Below are 17,730 nucleotides of genomic sequence, written 5' to 3'. Positions count from 1 at the left end.
GAGTAGTTTCCATATTTCACTTCAAAGTATATATAAAACCAGAAGAGGAAAGTGTCTTCGGAAGGTTCTTGATGCTAAAGACTTGGAATCCTAAGCTGCTGGAGGTAGAAAGGACTTAGAAGTTTTTCCCTTTCATCATCCATCATTAATGACACAAGGTCACCTGTCTGAGTCCCAGTTCGAGGTACAGTTGAGGTTTTATCACGTCACATGATAGGGATCTGAACTCTTGGTGTTCTGCTATATTTACTTTGTTAGCCTTACAAAACTCAAATTCCTTGTCTTTTTTTAAAATAATTGGTTTGGTTGGTTTATTTAGCTTGGTTGGTTTGGTTTGAGGCAGGATCTTACTATGTAAGCCAGGTTGGTCTAAAATTTGAAATTCTCCTATCTCAACCTTCGCAGTGCTGGAACTGTAGTCACGCAAGAAGACCACATGTCATTACTTCCCTGAATCTGCAGGTGGTCTCTCCCCTGTCTATCTGTCTATCTGTCTATCTGGTCTCTCCCCTGTCTATCTGTCTATCTGTCTATCCCTTCATAGACCAGTATAAATTTGACTCCTCCTACTTCCTTGATTTCCACAGATGGCCTGTGTTTCTTCCTCTTGGCTCCCTCTGTCTGCCCATCCCCTGTCTCCATTGCCTCATTACCATTTACTGTGGAGTCCTGCTCTATGATGTGCTCTGTGCCTAGTGGATTATAAATTCCTCATGGTGATCTCTTCTTAGTTCTGGGTCCTTAACACCACATACAACACTTTGCCTTTAATGTGCAACCAATAAATCTATGTTGAACGAGTAAAGCACAGTAGGGTTTTGGCAGATCCTCAGCTAGAAAGATCTCATTTATGACCCGACACCCATTCCACTTCTTTGTGATGAACTGCTCTACTTCCTCCACAGCTGCTTACTCACTTGTTCAAATAGACTACCTTGCTCTTCTCTCTTTTTTTTTTTAGCAAGTGTTTGTGATATCAAATAAAATAAAGAATGTGACGTTCAAGGGTAGAAAAGCACTGTGATTCCGTGCATTGTTATTGTGGCCTGTAGGAGCTCACTGGCAGAAGAGGCCAGTTCCCATGTGAAGAATTGTACAATTGCAAGCAATCGGGCCTGGAAATGGCTCCACTTCCTGTTTATAAAGCTTGTTTCTATTCAGCTGTCACCTCTCCTGACTGTGGGTCATGCATCTCTACCTTCCTCATGGATACCTCTGTGCTGTTGTTTTGCCTTAAGATTTTATTCTGGAGCTGGGCATGGTGGCACAGGGCTGTAACCTTGTACGCTTGTACACTCAGGGCTGAGGCAGGAGGGTCAAAGGGTCAAGCCCACCTGCTATGAGTGAGAAGCTGCATCTCTCCCAAAACAGAAACTAACAAAAATGCCACATTTTAAAGTACCTGGCTTCAAAAAGCAGATGGTTAATGCCAGCAATCTTTGCTACACAGGAGGCTGAGACCTGAAAGATGATGGTATGAAGCCAGCCTGGGCAGAGAAATCTACAAGAACCCATCTCCAATGGGGCAACAAAAAGCCAGACTAGATGTTGGCGCCCCAGGCATGGGTGGGAAGAGCCCAGTGTGCCAGGCTCTGGGTTGGAGCCAGATCTTATTTTGGTATCGCCAGGACCCCATTATGGTTTTCAGGGACCCAAGGCAATATAAAGTGAATTATTTTAAATTAAGGAAATTCCAACCCTCTGGTGGGTCCTTAGAAGTATCCTGGATTGTGCTTTCCTTGTCTAATGGATAATTTCAGCCTGGATATAGCAGTTTGTCATTTCTGAAGCCTTGTCAAACAGTGTGGTGATGATGGGTTCATTTTACTTCTAGAAATCTGGGCTTCGGGATATTCCTAGATTTCCATGCCTCACATTGGCTCAGCCCTTCACTTTGTCTGTCTGGCTCTGCATTCTGTATTCAGAGTCAAGTGAAGAGTTAGCCTTAAGCTTACCAGAGATCAAGGCACTGAACCAGAGGAGTTGAGCAGCTCCCAGAACCACGCTCTGCAATCTCAGAGTCCAGATGACTCTTAGGCAGCTTGCCTGAAACAAGAAAGAAAGAAAGTGTGTCTATTCATACAAACCAGAATGGCCACAGAAAGTCAGTTAATAATCATTATGCCTATTTCTACTTTGCATATAACTAGGATAGCAAGTGCACGCCATTCAATCAACTATTGATTGGCTCATTTATATCCACACTGGCCTCAAACTACGGTTCTGATCTCTGCCTCCACAAGTAGCTAGGGTTTCAGATACCAGTACCTGTTGTGTAGCATTGATCCATGTTTTATCCTCTTGCTTTAGCATCTTAGCATCTACCTTCAATACAAGACTTAAGATAGATATGTGTGGATAGTCTTCATATGTACATATGAAGAATATATATTTACACACATATATACACATACATACAGGCATATACACATACAGAATAAACCCATTCCTTTTGGATCTGTAGCAACTATTATTTCTCATGCTCCCTTTTGTGAAGACTTTCTCAAATGTATTAACATTTAAAATGTTTTTATTCAGATAAATTATATTCAATATCATCTTGGACATGAGACTACTGAAACTTGGAGCATTAAATAATATGTTTAAAATGGTATCAGAGAGTGACTTTGAAGCAAGAGAAAATGTTTAGCTCTCCACTCAGAAGGGTAGAAGAGGTTTTTTTTTGGGGGGGGGTTGTTGAGGTGACAGAGTCTATGAGCACAATGACAGCCATTATAAAGCCTCAGGGTTTGCTGTGCACTTGGGCTTGGGCTGGCTTGTGACCTTCAGAGGTGGTCACTACCCGCTCCCCCAAACCTCTCTCCCCCACACACAAATAGAGAGAATTTCTAGGGCAGCTATGAGGAAAGGGAGGTAAGGCTCCCGATTTCCTGTCACCATGTCCAAATCTACCACTTCCCCCTTTCCATGTGTTTAACCTTCTAATAAGATTCAGTTGCAACAAACGATTCCAACAAGGCTGCCTCCCATCTAAACTGATGGCTTATTTGGGTACACTTTTAAATAAGATTTGGTTTTAATGAAATTTCCTCAGCCAATTCTCTATCCGATATGGGAGGGAAGGCATGGGAAGGGAAACACTTGATTTTAAACATTTGAAGGCTTTAGAGGAGTAGTAGGTACTTGGGGTTGAGGCTCTTCTATGAAAGCAAAGTGCAAATTCATATTCATCCCCTGCTTCAATATGACCCCATGTGTCTGTTTTCTCTTAACCTCCAAATACCAACACCCAACTCTCATAGATTATTTCAGCGCTAAGGTAGACTCCAAGGATGATTGCTCAATCGGTTGACCCTTTCTCTGTCATTCTGTACTACAAACATTGAAGACAAGGCAGCGGCCACTCCCTCCATGAGCTTTCCTGATTCTCCCAGCCGGCTGGTCTGCGTATACATCACACCAGCACAGCCATTCTTTTCCCACAGGGCTCCTGAATTTTGAAAGTAGCAAGGATTGTTTTGTTGTGCTTTTTTAAAGTGCACCTGCACTGCTTCAGACAATTTCAGAAGGTTGGTGGACCCACTCCTTTTGCCCATGTTTAATGGACCCCTAGGTCAAATGTCTGTGTTAACAGTGAGGCAGTGATGGCTGACAGAGGTTATGTACATGGGCGTGGAGGAGGAGGAGGAGGAGGAGGAGGATGAGGAGGAGGAGGAGGAGGAGGAGGAGGAGGAGGAGGAGGAGGAGGAGGAGGAGGAGGAGGAGGAGGAGAATGGTTGGGCATCTTCCTCAGGCATTAATTTGCCTCTGAAACTGCCTTGGGTTGGTAGGCCTTCTTGTATCTGCTCTCCGTGCGCGGTTCAGGATGGTGCTGGGCGTCTAGCATGCTGAAGAGTTAAGGACTCTGTCTTGTGTTACATGAAGCAAGGGGAAATGTCTCTCCGGAATGGCTGCCTGCTCTGCTAATCATTCATGCTCTTTGGCAACCTGGTGCAAACTGGAAGTTGCCGGAAAGGAGTGTGCGATTGGGTCATTAGAATAACATCCTGTGACTGGGTCAATCTTCTCTAAAGCACTGGGGTTATCTTTAACGTTTCTGTTGAAAGACTTAGAAGTGATGACTGGGTCAAGAGGGGGACACAGAGAAAGTATAAGGAACCAGTGTCTTTGCTTCGGGGAGGAGCCAGAGACCAGGCTAGCCCGGTGGCTTGCAAAGCAGCAAGGATGTCCCCAAACAGTGTGATCCCACTCTCCTGCTTATGCAGGTGGACCTCTGTCCACCTGCCTGGATTCTTCCTGACTTCTGCCCTCTTCTGTAATTCCTCAGGGTGGGCTTCCTTGTCTCCCCGTGCTTTCCAAGCCTGAGGCCTGCCACCTTGCCAAGATTCCCTGTCAAACGTGATCACTAACCTGGCTTGCAAGCCCAACGAAGACTCCCCAGCGTTATCTTCTTGGCATTTCTATAGACTGAGGGTCTTTTCTGGGTCCTGATTGTTCTGTACTCAGTAGTTTTGATTTTTGAGCATTTTATTACTAATATTCCTTATACAGAGACACAAGGATGTGAATTCTAAGGGCTGGTGGCCAGCCTTTGGAGTACAAATCAGTGATATTTTAGGGGAAAACATTTATGGGAGGAAAACTAAGTCCTGGAGGCGGAGGACTGAAGATGGTAAGAGGTAGAAATGGAAGGGAAAGCAAGCATGACAGCATTAGCTTCACCTGACTACAAACTCCCCATCAGGAGCTCCTTCTCTAAGATTGGACTGAAAGCACGTCGCATGATGCACCTTCAGTTTCTTTTCTCAGGTGCTAGAGGTCAGTCAAAGTCACTTGATAAGCATGAAGCAATGTGTATTGGGAAGATCGGTGCTCCTAACCTGACAGTCCATGTGCTTGTGGCAGAGGGGAGGGAGGTCTTGGAAAAGGTCTTGTCTGTGAAATATTAAAAATGACTCGAGTGCTGGCATCCTTGGCAATTCCTGTAGAGCTTCGCTATGACAGGTGAGAGGCTTTTGAGCGTAAAGGACAGGGCTCTTCCGGAATCCGCGCAGAAGTCTGGGAACCTCTGTGGTTGTCTGCCGAGGCCTGTGTTCATGGATATGTTTGCGTTTTCATCTGGGAAGGGGAACTGTAGGAAAATCCTAACGAGCCGGGCGCTGGTGGCTCACGCCTGTAATCCTAGCTACTCAGGAGGCTGAGATCTGAGGATCGCGGTTCAAAGCCAGCCCGGGCAGGAGAGACCGTGAGACTCCTATCTCCAATAAACCACCAGAAAACCGGAAGTGGCACTGTAGCTCAAGTGGTAGAGCGCTCGCCTTGAGCTGAAGAGCTGAGGGACAGCGCCCAGGCCCAGAGTTCAAGCCCCATGACCGACAAAAAAAAACAAAAAAAAAAAAAACAAAATCCTAACGAACTCCACAATTTGTATCGTCTGTATCTTAGCAAACAGAAGAGGACTCAGAGACTAGGAGGAAGAGAGGAATTAGCTGCCCATTCATTTCAGTTGACAAATTCAGAAGTGTAACACACAGAAAGATGAGACGAGCGAGCTCCCCAGCCTAGTGACATGTGGTTCAGTCTTAGGGCAAGCTCTTCTTCATCGCCCTGTCCCTGTGTGCCCTGACATGGAAAACCTTCACTGGGAGCGTCTGAGTGGTAGATTGTAGTAAAGCAGGGAGTGGGAGAGATCAGGTTTATGCACAGCTTTCTTCTGGGCTCCCACAGAAAGGTACCCCAAAGGCCAGAACTTCATTGGCTACAAAGAGCTGGAGTTTGTATCTTGGGACTCTGTGGTATATATACTCTGGTAAACTGGTAGTAAAACTTGAGGTAGCTTATTCATCTACAGTGACTTTGTTTCTGACTTCAAAATGCCTGAATATCTTCGAATATTCCCTGAAACACCAAACCCACTTAGACCCCCCCAAGCTTTTCTGGTTTCATCTAACAGGAAAATCTAACATTTGTGAATCACTGATGTTCCAAGCTCATCTTGAGATGTTCTTCTTGCAATCTTGCTTAATCCTCACAATGGCATTGTCACTATAATGATTATATCCAACTTACAGATGAGAAAGCTGAGTCACTAACACTAAGGGCAGAAATGGAAGCCGCATGGCATCTCAGATTAGTCTCAAGTGGCTCCCTGCGCTCAGGGAGAGAAACACAACATCCGGGGCCGAGACACCACCCAGGCTGTCCTAGAGCATTCCTCCCCCTGTTCGTCCCAGAGTGAAGAACAGTGCTGGGAGAGGGGACGGCAGGTTTACCCAGATCAGCTCCCCGAGGGCCCCTGTAAACTCTATTGGAAAGAACGGCAGCTGTGGAAACAGAGGACTGGATCTGGATCCCAGTATCCGCTGGTCTTAACAGTGTAACTAACCTAAGGTAGCATATCCCACTGTCATAAGCCAGGATGGCTTGACTTGTCAAGTGGAATGAACATCAATTCCTAAGAAAGCAGGGAGGGGCTGGGAAGGTGGCTCAGTGGTAGAGCGCTTGCCTTGCATGCCTGAGGCCCTGGGTTCGATTCCTCAGCACCACATAAGAAAAAAGAAAAAAGCCAGAAGTGGCACTGTGGCTCAAGTGGTAGAGCGCTCGCCTTGAGCTGAAGAGCTGAGGGACAGCGCCCAGGCCCAGAGTTCAGGCCCCACGACCGGACCCAAAAAAAAAAAAGTAAAAGAAAGCCGGGAGGGTTCACATGGACAACAGGCTCAGCAATGCTTGTGAATTCAAGCCAGGCATGGCCATATGAACCTGTAATCCCAGCTCCTCAGGAGGCTGAAGAGGAGGAGCATAAGTTTGAGGCCAACCTGGGCAACATAGCAAGAGTCCATCGCAAATCATCCCCCCACCACCACCATCACCACCACTACCACCACCAACTATACCACCACCGACAACAACAACAACACCATCACCACCACCACCAACAACAACAACACCATCACCACCACCACCATCACCACCACTACCACCACCAACTATACCACCACCGACAACAACAACAACACCATCACCACCTCTACCACCAACTACACCACCAACACCAACAACAACACCATCACCACCTCTACCACCAACTACACCACTACCACCAACAACAACACCATCACTACCACCAACACCAACAACAACACCATCACCACCACCACCATCACCACCACCACCACCAGCAGCAGCAGCAAACCTCAGCAGTTTATTCGATGTAAAATGCTGTGGCTTTTACCATTTCTTTTTTGCAACTTTTTCTTCCTGATTCAGCCCCCAACCTCTTCAACTCATCCATGGCCCCCATAACAGAAAAAATAATGAACTTACCATCTCCTCTGCGACTCTCCGGCTTTCTGCCTCCTATCCGACCCAGTCTTTATAGTCTTGCTGCCTTCCCTTGCTGTCAGGCTGCCTAGAAAAACAACTTCCTATTTGCTTTCCAGAAATTCACCACAGCTTTCCCCCTGAAGTTGGGGTGTTGATACTGCAGGAGCGATGTTGGCAGCTTCGAAACCACACTTGCCAAGGGGCAGCAGGTCACCCCTTCCATGAGCGACAGTGTGGAGACAGGAGCCGGCGTGATTCACCCGTGGACATCCCAGACTGAGCAACGCAGGAACAGGACTCACACCCCAGGGATCGGGTTTCCTTTGATTATCAGTCCCAACCTAAGGTCAGGCTTTTGAGAGCCTTGCTTTGTATTTACCACAAAATCCGAGAGTAAATTCCAGTTATTGGGGAATGCCTGGGAACACTTATAATTCCAGCAGCCTCCTGAGGAAACAGAGCAAAAATAGAAGTAAATGCTAGCTAGGTAAGAAAGGGAAAATCCAGAGAAGGTTTTTCTGGCACTTGTTGGAAATAGTTTTGAAATAATCTATAAAGTAGACATGAACCATTTGAGAAGAACTTTGCTTTTTCTATCAGAAAAATGGTATAAAAATGCAACAGTTAGTGCCAGGCGCGGTGTTACATGCCTGTAATATCTGCATGTAGGATGCTGAGGCTGAAGCTCGTGAGTTTCAGGACACCCCAGTCTACGCAGTCAAACCTCATAAGCAAAGTGTCATCATTGCATTTGCTTTTTCTTGTTGTTTAACATTACTTTTCTTGTTCTTATGCTCTTCTTAGATTGTTTCCATAGACATAGATAGATAGATAGATAGATAGATAGATAGATAGATAGATAGATAGATAGATAGATAGATAGATAGATAGATAGAGATTTGTGTATGCGTATGTACCATGAATCTAACTAAAGGAACACTTAGAAGGAGGATAAAGAGACAAAGTGAATACTTTTTAAATACACTGTATCTGGAAACACCATGAGAACCTCAATGAAAGCTGTTTATCAATAGGAGGCTGGGAAAGGTGGAAAGAAAAACAGACGATTGGGGTTTGAGCTAGCAAAGAGAACAAAAGAAGATGAATAGGGTTGAAACAGATTGCTTTCACATACAAAAGTAGAACAATGAGACCTGTTGAAATTGTTTTAGAAAGGGGGAGGAAGGAATAATCCAGGGGGTAAGATGGATGGGAAGACATTATAAACATGCATGGAAAGGTCACAATAAAATTTCCCTTTAGATAACTAATATAGACTAACAAAAATTACAAAAGAGAAGAACTAAGACCAAAATTAGCAAAAGGAAAGAAATAATAAATAAATATCAGAATAAAATAAATAAAATGGAAAATATAAAAAATAGAAAAGATCACTTAAACTTATTTGGTTCTTTTGAAAGATAAAAAAGTAAATCTGTGTTAGTTAAGAAAAAAGAAAGAGGACTTAGATACAATCAGAAGTGAAAAGGAAGCATTGTTACAGATACCACAGAAATACAAATGAGCACAGAACAGGAATGGTTACACATAAATATGCTGGATAACCCAGAAGAAATGGATGCATTTCTAGAAATATACAGTCTACTAAGGACCATTTTAACATATCGACAGATTAGAAACAAGTAAAGAGATTGAAGCAAACAAATCCAGAAACACATTAAAAGGGCAGTCACCAAGACTTGAATGCAATTTATCCCTGGGATGACAGAATGGTTCAACAGATGCAAATCAGTAAATGTGATAGACCACATCAACGGAATGAAGGACACAATGCATACAGTTATCTTAATAGTTACATGAAAATAGTCTGACAGAATTAAATGTCATTTTATAATAACAACTCTCAATGAGAATGTACCTCAACACAGTAAAATCACAGATTACAAACCAACAAATAATAAAAGGTGCTCAGTAATAGAAAGCTTTAAGCTTTTCCCCTGTATGAAGAACAAGACAATAAACATGCTTACTCTTGTCATTTCTATTCAACAGGTACTAGAATTCCTAGGTCAATCTGGCCAGAAAAAAAAAAAAAAAAGTTGTTTCTGGGGCTGGGAAGGTGGCTCAGTGGTAGAGCGCTTGCCTTGCATGCATGAGGCCCTGGGTTCGATTCCTCAGCACCACATAAGCAAAAAGAAAAAAGCCGGAAGTGGCACTGTGGCTCAAGTGGTAGAGTGCTAGCCTTGAGCTGAAGAGCTGAGGGACAGCGCCCAGGCCCAGAGTTCAGGCCCCACAACCGGACCCCAAAAAAAAAAGTTTTTCTATTTACAGACTTCGTGTTCTTATATATGAAAACCCTTAAGACTACACACACACACACACACACACACACACACACACACACACACACACACACACACACAGTCTGCTAGAACCAATGATTTCTGTATAGTTGCAATATATAAATTTAGCATACAAAACTCAGCTGTTCCTATACACTTAATCTATCTGAAAAAAAATAAGAAAATATATTAATTTATGGTAGCTGCAAAAATAAAATGTTTAGAAGAAATTTTAGGAAAATGTGAAAGATCTGTACACTGAAAACTATAAAACTATTAATGAAACTTAAGAAGACATAAATAAATAGAAAAGGAGCCTGGGTTCATGATTTAGAAAACTATTGCTAACATGCTTATTTAACCTAAAACAGCCTATGGGTTCATTGTAATTCCTATCAAAATTCTAATGGGACTTTAAAGAGAATTGAAGAAAAAAATCTTAAAATTTGTAGGAGACCACAATGTTCCTGAGACAAAGTAATCATAAAAAAGAACAAAGATGGAGGCATCATGATGTCTAATTCCAAACTACATTGAAAAGCTAGAGCAAGACAACTGCAAGGTAACTACATAAAAAACACATTGAACAATACAACGTAACAGAAAGCCCAGATAGAAGTCTATGTACTTATTATCAGTTGAGTTTCCACACAGATGGAAAGAATGCACAATGGGAAAATGGGTAGTCCTTTAACAAGTGGTGCTGGGAAAACTGGATATCTACATAAGAAAGAATGAAATTAGATCCATATCTCGTGCAATGCATACAAGTTAAATGAAAGTGGCTTGAAGACTTAAACATAATATATGAAACTGTGAAATTACCAGAGGAAAACATAAGGAGAGAGACAAAACTCCAAAAGCAGAGGAAACAAAAGCAAAGATGAGAAAACATAGACTGGAGAGACAATCTATGAAAATGGAGAAGATACTAGAAAAACACTTATCTGATAAGTGGTTAGTATCCAAATATACAAGGAACAAATAGTTGGGGGCCGGGGTGAAATGGTCAGTTAGCCATGATTTTTAAAATGGGTAAAAGCTCTAAACAGACATTAATCCAAAAAAGACATAAATCGACCAATTGCTCACTTTTACTAATTAATGGGTAAGTGAAAAACCTGCATCAACATATCCAATGCCTGTCAGAATCACTGAAAGAAACAGAAAGATGACAAGTGTGGGTGAGGATATGAAGAGAGAAAAGGGGACTTTTGTACAAGACTGATGGGAAAATAAATTGGTAAATCCATTGTGGAAATATTTGGAATGTCATCAAAGAATTAAAAATAGCACCATCACAAGCTGTTATCTCCCTGCTAGATACAAACCCACAGGAAATGAAATCAGCTGGTAGAAGAGATTTCTTCACTTGCATGTTCATTGCAGCATTATTCATAATAGCTAAGAGATGGACTGGAGTCTAAGTGTCCTTGAGTAGATGAATGGATCAAGAAAATGTGGTGGTTTGGAAAGCAGTATGGAGGTTCCTCAAAAGACTCCACATAGAGCTCCCCTATGACCCAGCAATCCCACTTCTGGGCATTTACCCAAATGATCGCAAACAAGACCATACTAAAGTTACCAGCACAACTATGTTTGTCACAGCATTATTTACCATAACTAAGATATGGAACCAACCCAGATGCCCCTCAGTAGATGAATGGATCAAGAAAATGTGGTATATATACACAATGGAATTCTATGCCTCCATCAGAAAGAATGACATTGCCCCATTTGTTAGGAAATGGAAAGATGGAAAAAATTATATTAAGTGAAGTAAGCCAGGCCCAAAGAAACTTAGGTCCCATGGTTTCCCTTATTTGCAATACCTAGTATATGTATGAGTCAAGCAGAAAAGGTCAAAAGCTATGTACATATGACCAGATAAGATGATGCTAAGTGAAATGAACCCCAAGAGAGGGACACATTTTTCTTGCATTTTTCATGCACTATGTGATATTTGTGTTCCTTTTGTGTGTTCTTCCCCCATGGTATAACCCGTTTTCACTGTATTTGATTCTAGTGCCCTGCATCTTGTATATACATTTTTTTAACTTGGGGAGGGGAAGGGAAATAATAAAATGCTGAAATAAGGATACAGGATGACGCACTGTAACAATGAGATATACAAGACACTATGTTGAAAGTGAACTTTACCACTTGGGGGGTGGGGTAGGAGTTGGGGAGATGGGAAAGAAGGGATAGTAGGGGGAAAACAAAGGCAGGGATTACAATGCTCGATAGAAAATGTACTCATTGCCTTGCTCATGTAACTGTAACCCCTCTGTACAGTATCTTTACAATAAAAATATATTATAAAATAAAAAGTATATCCATAGATACATCGATTGTTACAGGGATTCAGTGTGTAGATGAGGAATGAAGAGTAGTAACTTGGACCTCCACAGGACTTATCTAGACCCCCCAGGAGTCGCTCAGGCTTCTGTGTCTGAAGTGCATATCCTTTTCCTTCATGTTCAAAATGGACAGAGATGACAGCTTTCCTCATATAGCTTTTGGAAAGTATCCAGACAGAACCCTCATGATCAACTCACTCTCCCTGCCGCAGTTCTATTTAGATTGGAGTGTGGTCTCATGCTTACGCGTTTCTTTTCTCTATCTTTGCGCTGCAGGCTTTGGAAGGGAAGGAAAGCCAAGGAGAGAAGTCAGCTTGGCAATGGTCCCAAACAACACGCATGAAATTGCACAAGACAGCCCAGGACCCGGCCAGAAGTAAAATGGGCCCTTGGGAGACGCTCCACTTTCCCATTTCCATCTTCCACCCCTGTAGGTCTACCTGAGACTCGCTTATTGATCCTGCATTTTTGTGAGGGCCAACAAAAATAAGATGCCATCTGTGCCCTGAAGGAGCTCAGAGACCAATGGAGAGACAGACTTACCAACACTGAATTCTAAACAATCTGTGGCGCCCTTGCTGACAGACCAATTTGGTGAAGGTGGATGGGTAGGAAAGGATCGGGGTGGAGCCTTGCCTGAGGGGAAGGGCCAGGCTTTTCTTTTGTGTACGCCAGGTGGTTCCATGTTCACACACAGGAAAATGCCCGAAACATAGTAGATGAATTAGGAAGGTATTTTTTCTGCCCTTCCAAAAGCACAGTGTGTCCAGGCACTATTGAGTCCCAGAAGGCTTTGACCCTCTCAGAGGAGTCATCTCCTACACTACAGCCCGAGAAACCGTGAAGTCGTTTATAAGACTCGGAAAGCTTTTAAACTATTGGTATTGAACCATACACAGACCATTTAAAAGCCAGGGAGGAAATGTAGCTGAAGAGTCGTTGTGGTTGTGAATAACACCGTTGAGCGCATGCTCTCGGCCAGCCCCTGTGCTAAGCCCTTTTCAAGCTGCATCCTGTCTGCTCCTCACCACAGCCTGGCAGGGCTGTGCTGCTCCACTGCCCAGCTACTCAGAGATCATTAAGACATGCATTTAATTTAAGGGAATACAGAACGGAGGATCAAATGCTTTGCCTAAGATCACAGCTGATCGGTGGACAATTCCAGTGCCTCTGAAATGATGCTCCGGTATACTCAGTGGGACTTTCCATTAAAAAGCTCTCTGCAAAGTTAAATCTTCTTGTGCTCTCCTTTTGATATTGTTTGCTAGGAATGTCTAGTCATTTCAGGCACATTAACAGGGAAACTAAATCACGCTACTTCTGCACATTAGGACACATAAGTTACATCTAGGGCCAAAGTTTCTATTATTAAGCTCTGGGAGTAAAAATACTCTTGAGCACAAAGGAAAGGTTGGGCCAAATTGCTGGGAATGTAATTGGAAATATGACGCAAACATGCAAACAGCCCCAGTCCCAAAGCAAAAGACAATGTTGGAGGGGATGTAGAACTGAGACCCCAACCAACCATCAACTTGAAGATTATTTGGTTCATAGTTGCATACAACCTTCCTGGTTAACTTGTCCTGCCCTTTCCCATGATCAACTGCAATCAAACATTAAAGAGCTAATAATAACATTTGCATAATATGATTTGTTGTCTTTTGGTACATTCATAGGAATGATACATTTACTGATTATACCTGCTCCTTGCATTGATTGATTGATGGATTGATTGATTTTTTGCCCATACTGGGGTTTGAACTCAGGGCCTAGTTACCATCCCTTAGCTTTTTCTGCTCAAAGCTATCATTCTACCAGTTAAGCTACACTGCCACTTCCAGCTTCTTGCTGATTAGTTGGAGATAAGAGTTTCATAGATTTTCTGCCTAGGCTAACTTCAAATCATGAGCCTCAGATCTCAACCTCCTGAGTAGTTAGTATTATAGGGATAAACTATGGCATCTGGCTAATCACTTCTTCAAGAGTACAGCTCTAGAATTGCACATTGATTTCATGTCTATCAAATTTGCATAAAGCATTATCATTGAAAGAATTAGTGAAGTTGGACTTTTATTGCATTAATGATCCCATTATGGAGGCTAGTAATGGCCTATGTCTCTCTCCCCTACATCATTCTACAGACATGACAAGAAATACAGAATGAAATTTACCAATTTAATATTCAGAGATACCTCGTGCGGTTCAAAATGGACAAAAACCTGAGGTAAGACCAGAAACCATCAAACCCCTAAAAGAAAATACAGGGAAGGGCTCCTTGACATAATCTTGGCAATGATTTTTTTAACATGACTCTAAAATCTTAGGCCTGGAAAGTATTTTTTTAACAGGACTACATTAAACTCAAAAGCATAGCAAAGAATAATTAACAAAGTGAGAATATAGCCTACGGATTGGGAGCAAATATTCGAAACCATCTATCTGATGAGGAGTTAATATCCAAAATATATAAGGAGCTCATACCACTTGATAGCAAAAATGAATAGTCTCATTAAAGAATGGACAGAGCCTTGTTATGGTCCGAACGTCGGCTGTCTGCTGAAGGACCTGTGTCTCCCGCGTGGTCCTTCACCTGTGGCACTGTTGGAGGCGATGGGCTCCAAGGGAGTGGGCTCTAGCAAAAGAAATTAGGTGACTAATTGCTCCTGCCCCATTGGTCCCACTGTCCCTAAGTGAATCCTGCAAGTGAATGGCACATTTTGAACTATGTTTCAAAATTATTATATGGGTTAAACCACTCTTGCCTTGTTTTGTAACTATCTTGGCTGTAATTTATGGAACTACATATGAACTCTCACTGCAACATTAAACAATGGACTACAATAAAATAAACGGAAAAATATCAACTGCATAAAGCCACTTAGCTGGAAGTAATCAAATGAAGTCCACTTTTTTAATCCTCAAATAATCCTGTGATCTCGGATCTGATAAGAGGGCATTGTCCTACCTAGAGGAATAATAACCTCCTAGGGATTTGCTTTCCTTTGAACCATAATCAGGAAACGGCGGCCTTGGAGACCTATATTTGGGTGATTTGTTTGTATTTAAACTCTGCCTAGTAAGCGTTCCCTTTCCATAACTACACTTTTTTGTTGACTCTTTGTTATTAAAATAAAACTTTTAAATTATGTGGCTCACATGTCAATACAATTAAAAAGACTGCCAGAGAAGTGTTAGTTTCTGGAACGAATATAATATAATCTTTTATAAAACATAATCTTTTATAAAAGATTCATGCCATAAAGAAGGCATAAAGAAGACATAAAGATGATACACCGTTTCACCCCATATCTAGCTCAACCCTGTCTAGCCCACTCACCCATGGAAGGACACAGGTAGAGAAAGGTGCCATCTATCAGTCACAAAGTGACCCTCCTCATACTTCAAATCTTTAGACAGCTTGATCTTAGTCTTCTAGGATAGTAGGCATTAAGAGAAATGCATTTGTGTTGTTTATAAGCTAACCTAGTATATTTTGTTATAGCCATCCAAACAGACTAAGAAATATGGAGAGGCAAAAGACTCAGAATAACCAACAAAATATTGAAGAAAAATACCAAAGTTTTAGTACAGCCACTACCTGACATCAGAACCTACTATAAAGCTGAGTGGATCAAGGAAATGCGGCATTCATGAGAAATGGAAAAGTAGCTCAGTAGGGCAAGCTTCAGAGTCCAGAAATAGGCTGCCTGCCTAGAGCCAATTGATCTTAGACAAAGGGGCAAAAGCAATACATTGGAACAAAGATTTTTTTTTCCAACCAAAGGTGCTAGAACAACTGGATGTTTATATGCCTGAGTTAAAAAAAAAAAAGACAAATCTCAACACAGAATGATATCCTTCACAAAATTTACCCCAAGCATGTTAATATAAAGTGCAAAACAAAACTCCCAGAATATAATGGGAGAAGACCTCGCTGACCTTGGATTTGATGGTGACTTTTTAGACAAAATATTAAGCCTAACCCATGAAAGGAAAAACAAAACCTAGTAAGGTAAGTTAACTTTCATTAACTTTTTATAAATAATTTAAAAATGCAAACTGCTCTGTGAAGACAGCAAGAAGGTAGGTAGGCCAAAGCCTGGGAGATAATGTTTGCAAAAGACACGGCTGCCCCAAAGAATGTAAGCTCTTAAAACCCAATAGTAGGAAACGAAATAACCCGATTTAAAATGTGAGCTACAGAGCTTAACAGATACCTAACCAAAGATGATGTGCAGATGGCAAACAAATACACGGGAAAAAGGCTCAATCTCTGTCCTTGGAGTAGTGAACTTCTTCTACATTTAGTGAATGTTTACTGTGCATCTGGTATCATCAGGCAGCATAGCAGGCATCATAAAACCCTGGTAATGAGCAACACAGGAGATCTCAATCCACATTAACCTCAGACTAGTGAGAAAAACTCACCTAAAGTCAGCCAACTGATTATATGCTATGAGATGCTCTACAGGCTGCAAACTGAACTTTAAACAAGCTATCTGGCTCACCCAAAGAACTTAGAGCACAAAAAATACAGAACAACATTTAATCCAAAGGTCATTAGACTGGCTACAAGCTTGCCTCTTTCCTTGTCACCATGCAGATTTCCTAAAGCAGTTGGCCAAAAGCTCAAACAGATTTTGGATCCATTTGGTCAAAAGCAGAGTTCATTTCTTTGTGTACCTCTGTGAAGCCACAGATTCTTCTGAAACACCTACAGAGTATATGCAATCGGGGCACAAAACTGCCAGAGAAAGGAGCTGTAGCCACAGTGACAAGCATGGACAACCACAGACATCTCCCGGTCTCCAGTGCTGTCACGAACTTACTGGTTAGTAAGTTCAGTAACCACATCACTAATTCTATACTGCCCTGCAACTCAGTAAAACGTTGACAAAGCCCTTCTACTCTCTCTTCTAAGTTCACTCGCCTCAATAGGCATTTGTATTGTAGGGGGGACATCTATGAATGATCATGCTTTAGAAATGAGATCCAAGAACTGCATCCCAAGTCTTCACAGTTTAAACCCACCTGACAAGGGCCCAGGATTGCCAATCCACATGGCCTACTATTTGGACGCTGTCCTAGAAAGCTTCAAATACTGTGATTGAGAGACATCTACACAAGTAGCTTTTCATGAATAACATTGAGCTTCAGTAAGTCAAAATCAGGGACACTAAATAGTAAAGAAAACAAATGCTTCATAATACAGAATAACAAAGCCAGGAGCTCAGAAAAGATTTCTTCCTCAAGGTTTGCTTCATGAATCAGAAGAATATTTTACATAGATCTTGATTTGCTCTTTTCAGTGAGATGAAAAAGGGACATGGTGTCAGAAACGGATACGGGAGTGTGGGGCACCAGTGGCTGAGACCTGTAATCCTAGCTGTTTAGAGGGTGAGAAACTCCACGAGACTTTTGTCTCCAAGTAACTACCAAAAACCCAGAGGTGGAACTGTTGTTCAAGTGGTGGAGAACTATCCTGTGAAAAAGCTAAGGGGCAGTGCCCAGGCTCAGTTCAAAACCCAGTATTGGCACACACACACACTCACCCCCACAGCCCCACACACACCCACACACAAATATGGGAAACGGAAGACACGATCAAATAAAAGCGAAGAACATAATGACTGTAGGTAGTAAAAAAGCAGAGTTGTTAATGCATACATATATAATTAATATAGAGGAGAATGTATATCATAATATTTGAGAACCTGACCAATTTGGCTCTGATTGACTTACACTTCTGCCAGGTATCCACTGTGATCTTGAGCAAATTTTTA

The 17,730-nt window shown here is 42.1% G+C and overlaps 1 protein-coding gene across 2 annotated transcripts in view; it reads right to left on the bottom strand.

The window, feature by feature from the left end:
* The window catches only part of LOC138818170 (P-selectin-like), a 31,503-nt gene extending 24,089 nt beyond the window's left edge, over positions 1 to 7,414 (bottom strand). Inside the window, exons 1-2 of one of the 2 annotated variants that reach the window (XM_070009113.1) lie at positions 7,285 to 7,414; positions 1,956 to 2,046 (exon numbers count right to left, since the gene is read on the bottom strand). In XM_070009113.1, coding sequence (XP_069865214.1) covers positions 1,956 to 2,046; positions 7,285 to 7,287 — 94 coding nt within the window. In that variant the 5' untranslated portion in view covers positions 7,288 to 7,414. The remainder of the gene's footprint in view (positions 1 to 1,955; positions 2,047 to 7,284) is intronic. The other variant, XM_070009112.1, reaches the window with a different exon arrangement.
* Positions 7,415 to 17,730: the final 10,316 nt, after the last annotated feature.

This window comes from Dipodomys merriami, unplaced genomic scaffold, assembly GCF_024711535.1.
Source record: "Dipodomys merriami isolate MVZ:Mamm:240054 unplaced genomic scaffold, mDipMer1.0.p SCAF_72, whole genome shotgun sequence".
Taxonomy (NCBI): Eukaryota; Metazoa; Chordata; class Mammalia; order Rodentia; family Heteromyidae; genus Dipodomys; species Dipodomys merriami.
The sequence above is the reverse complement of the archived record's forward strand: the minus strand, read 5'-3'. Positions and strand labels throughout refer to the sequence as shown.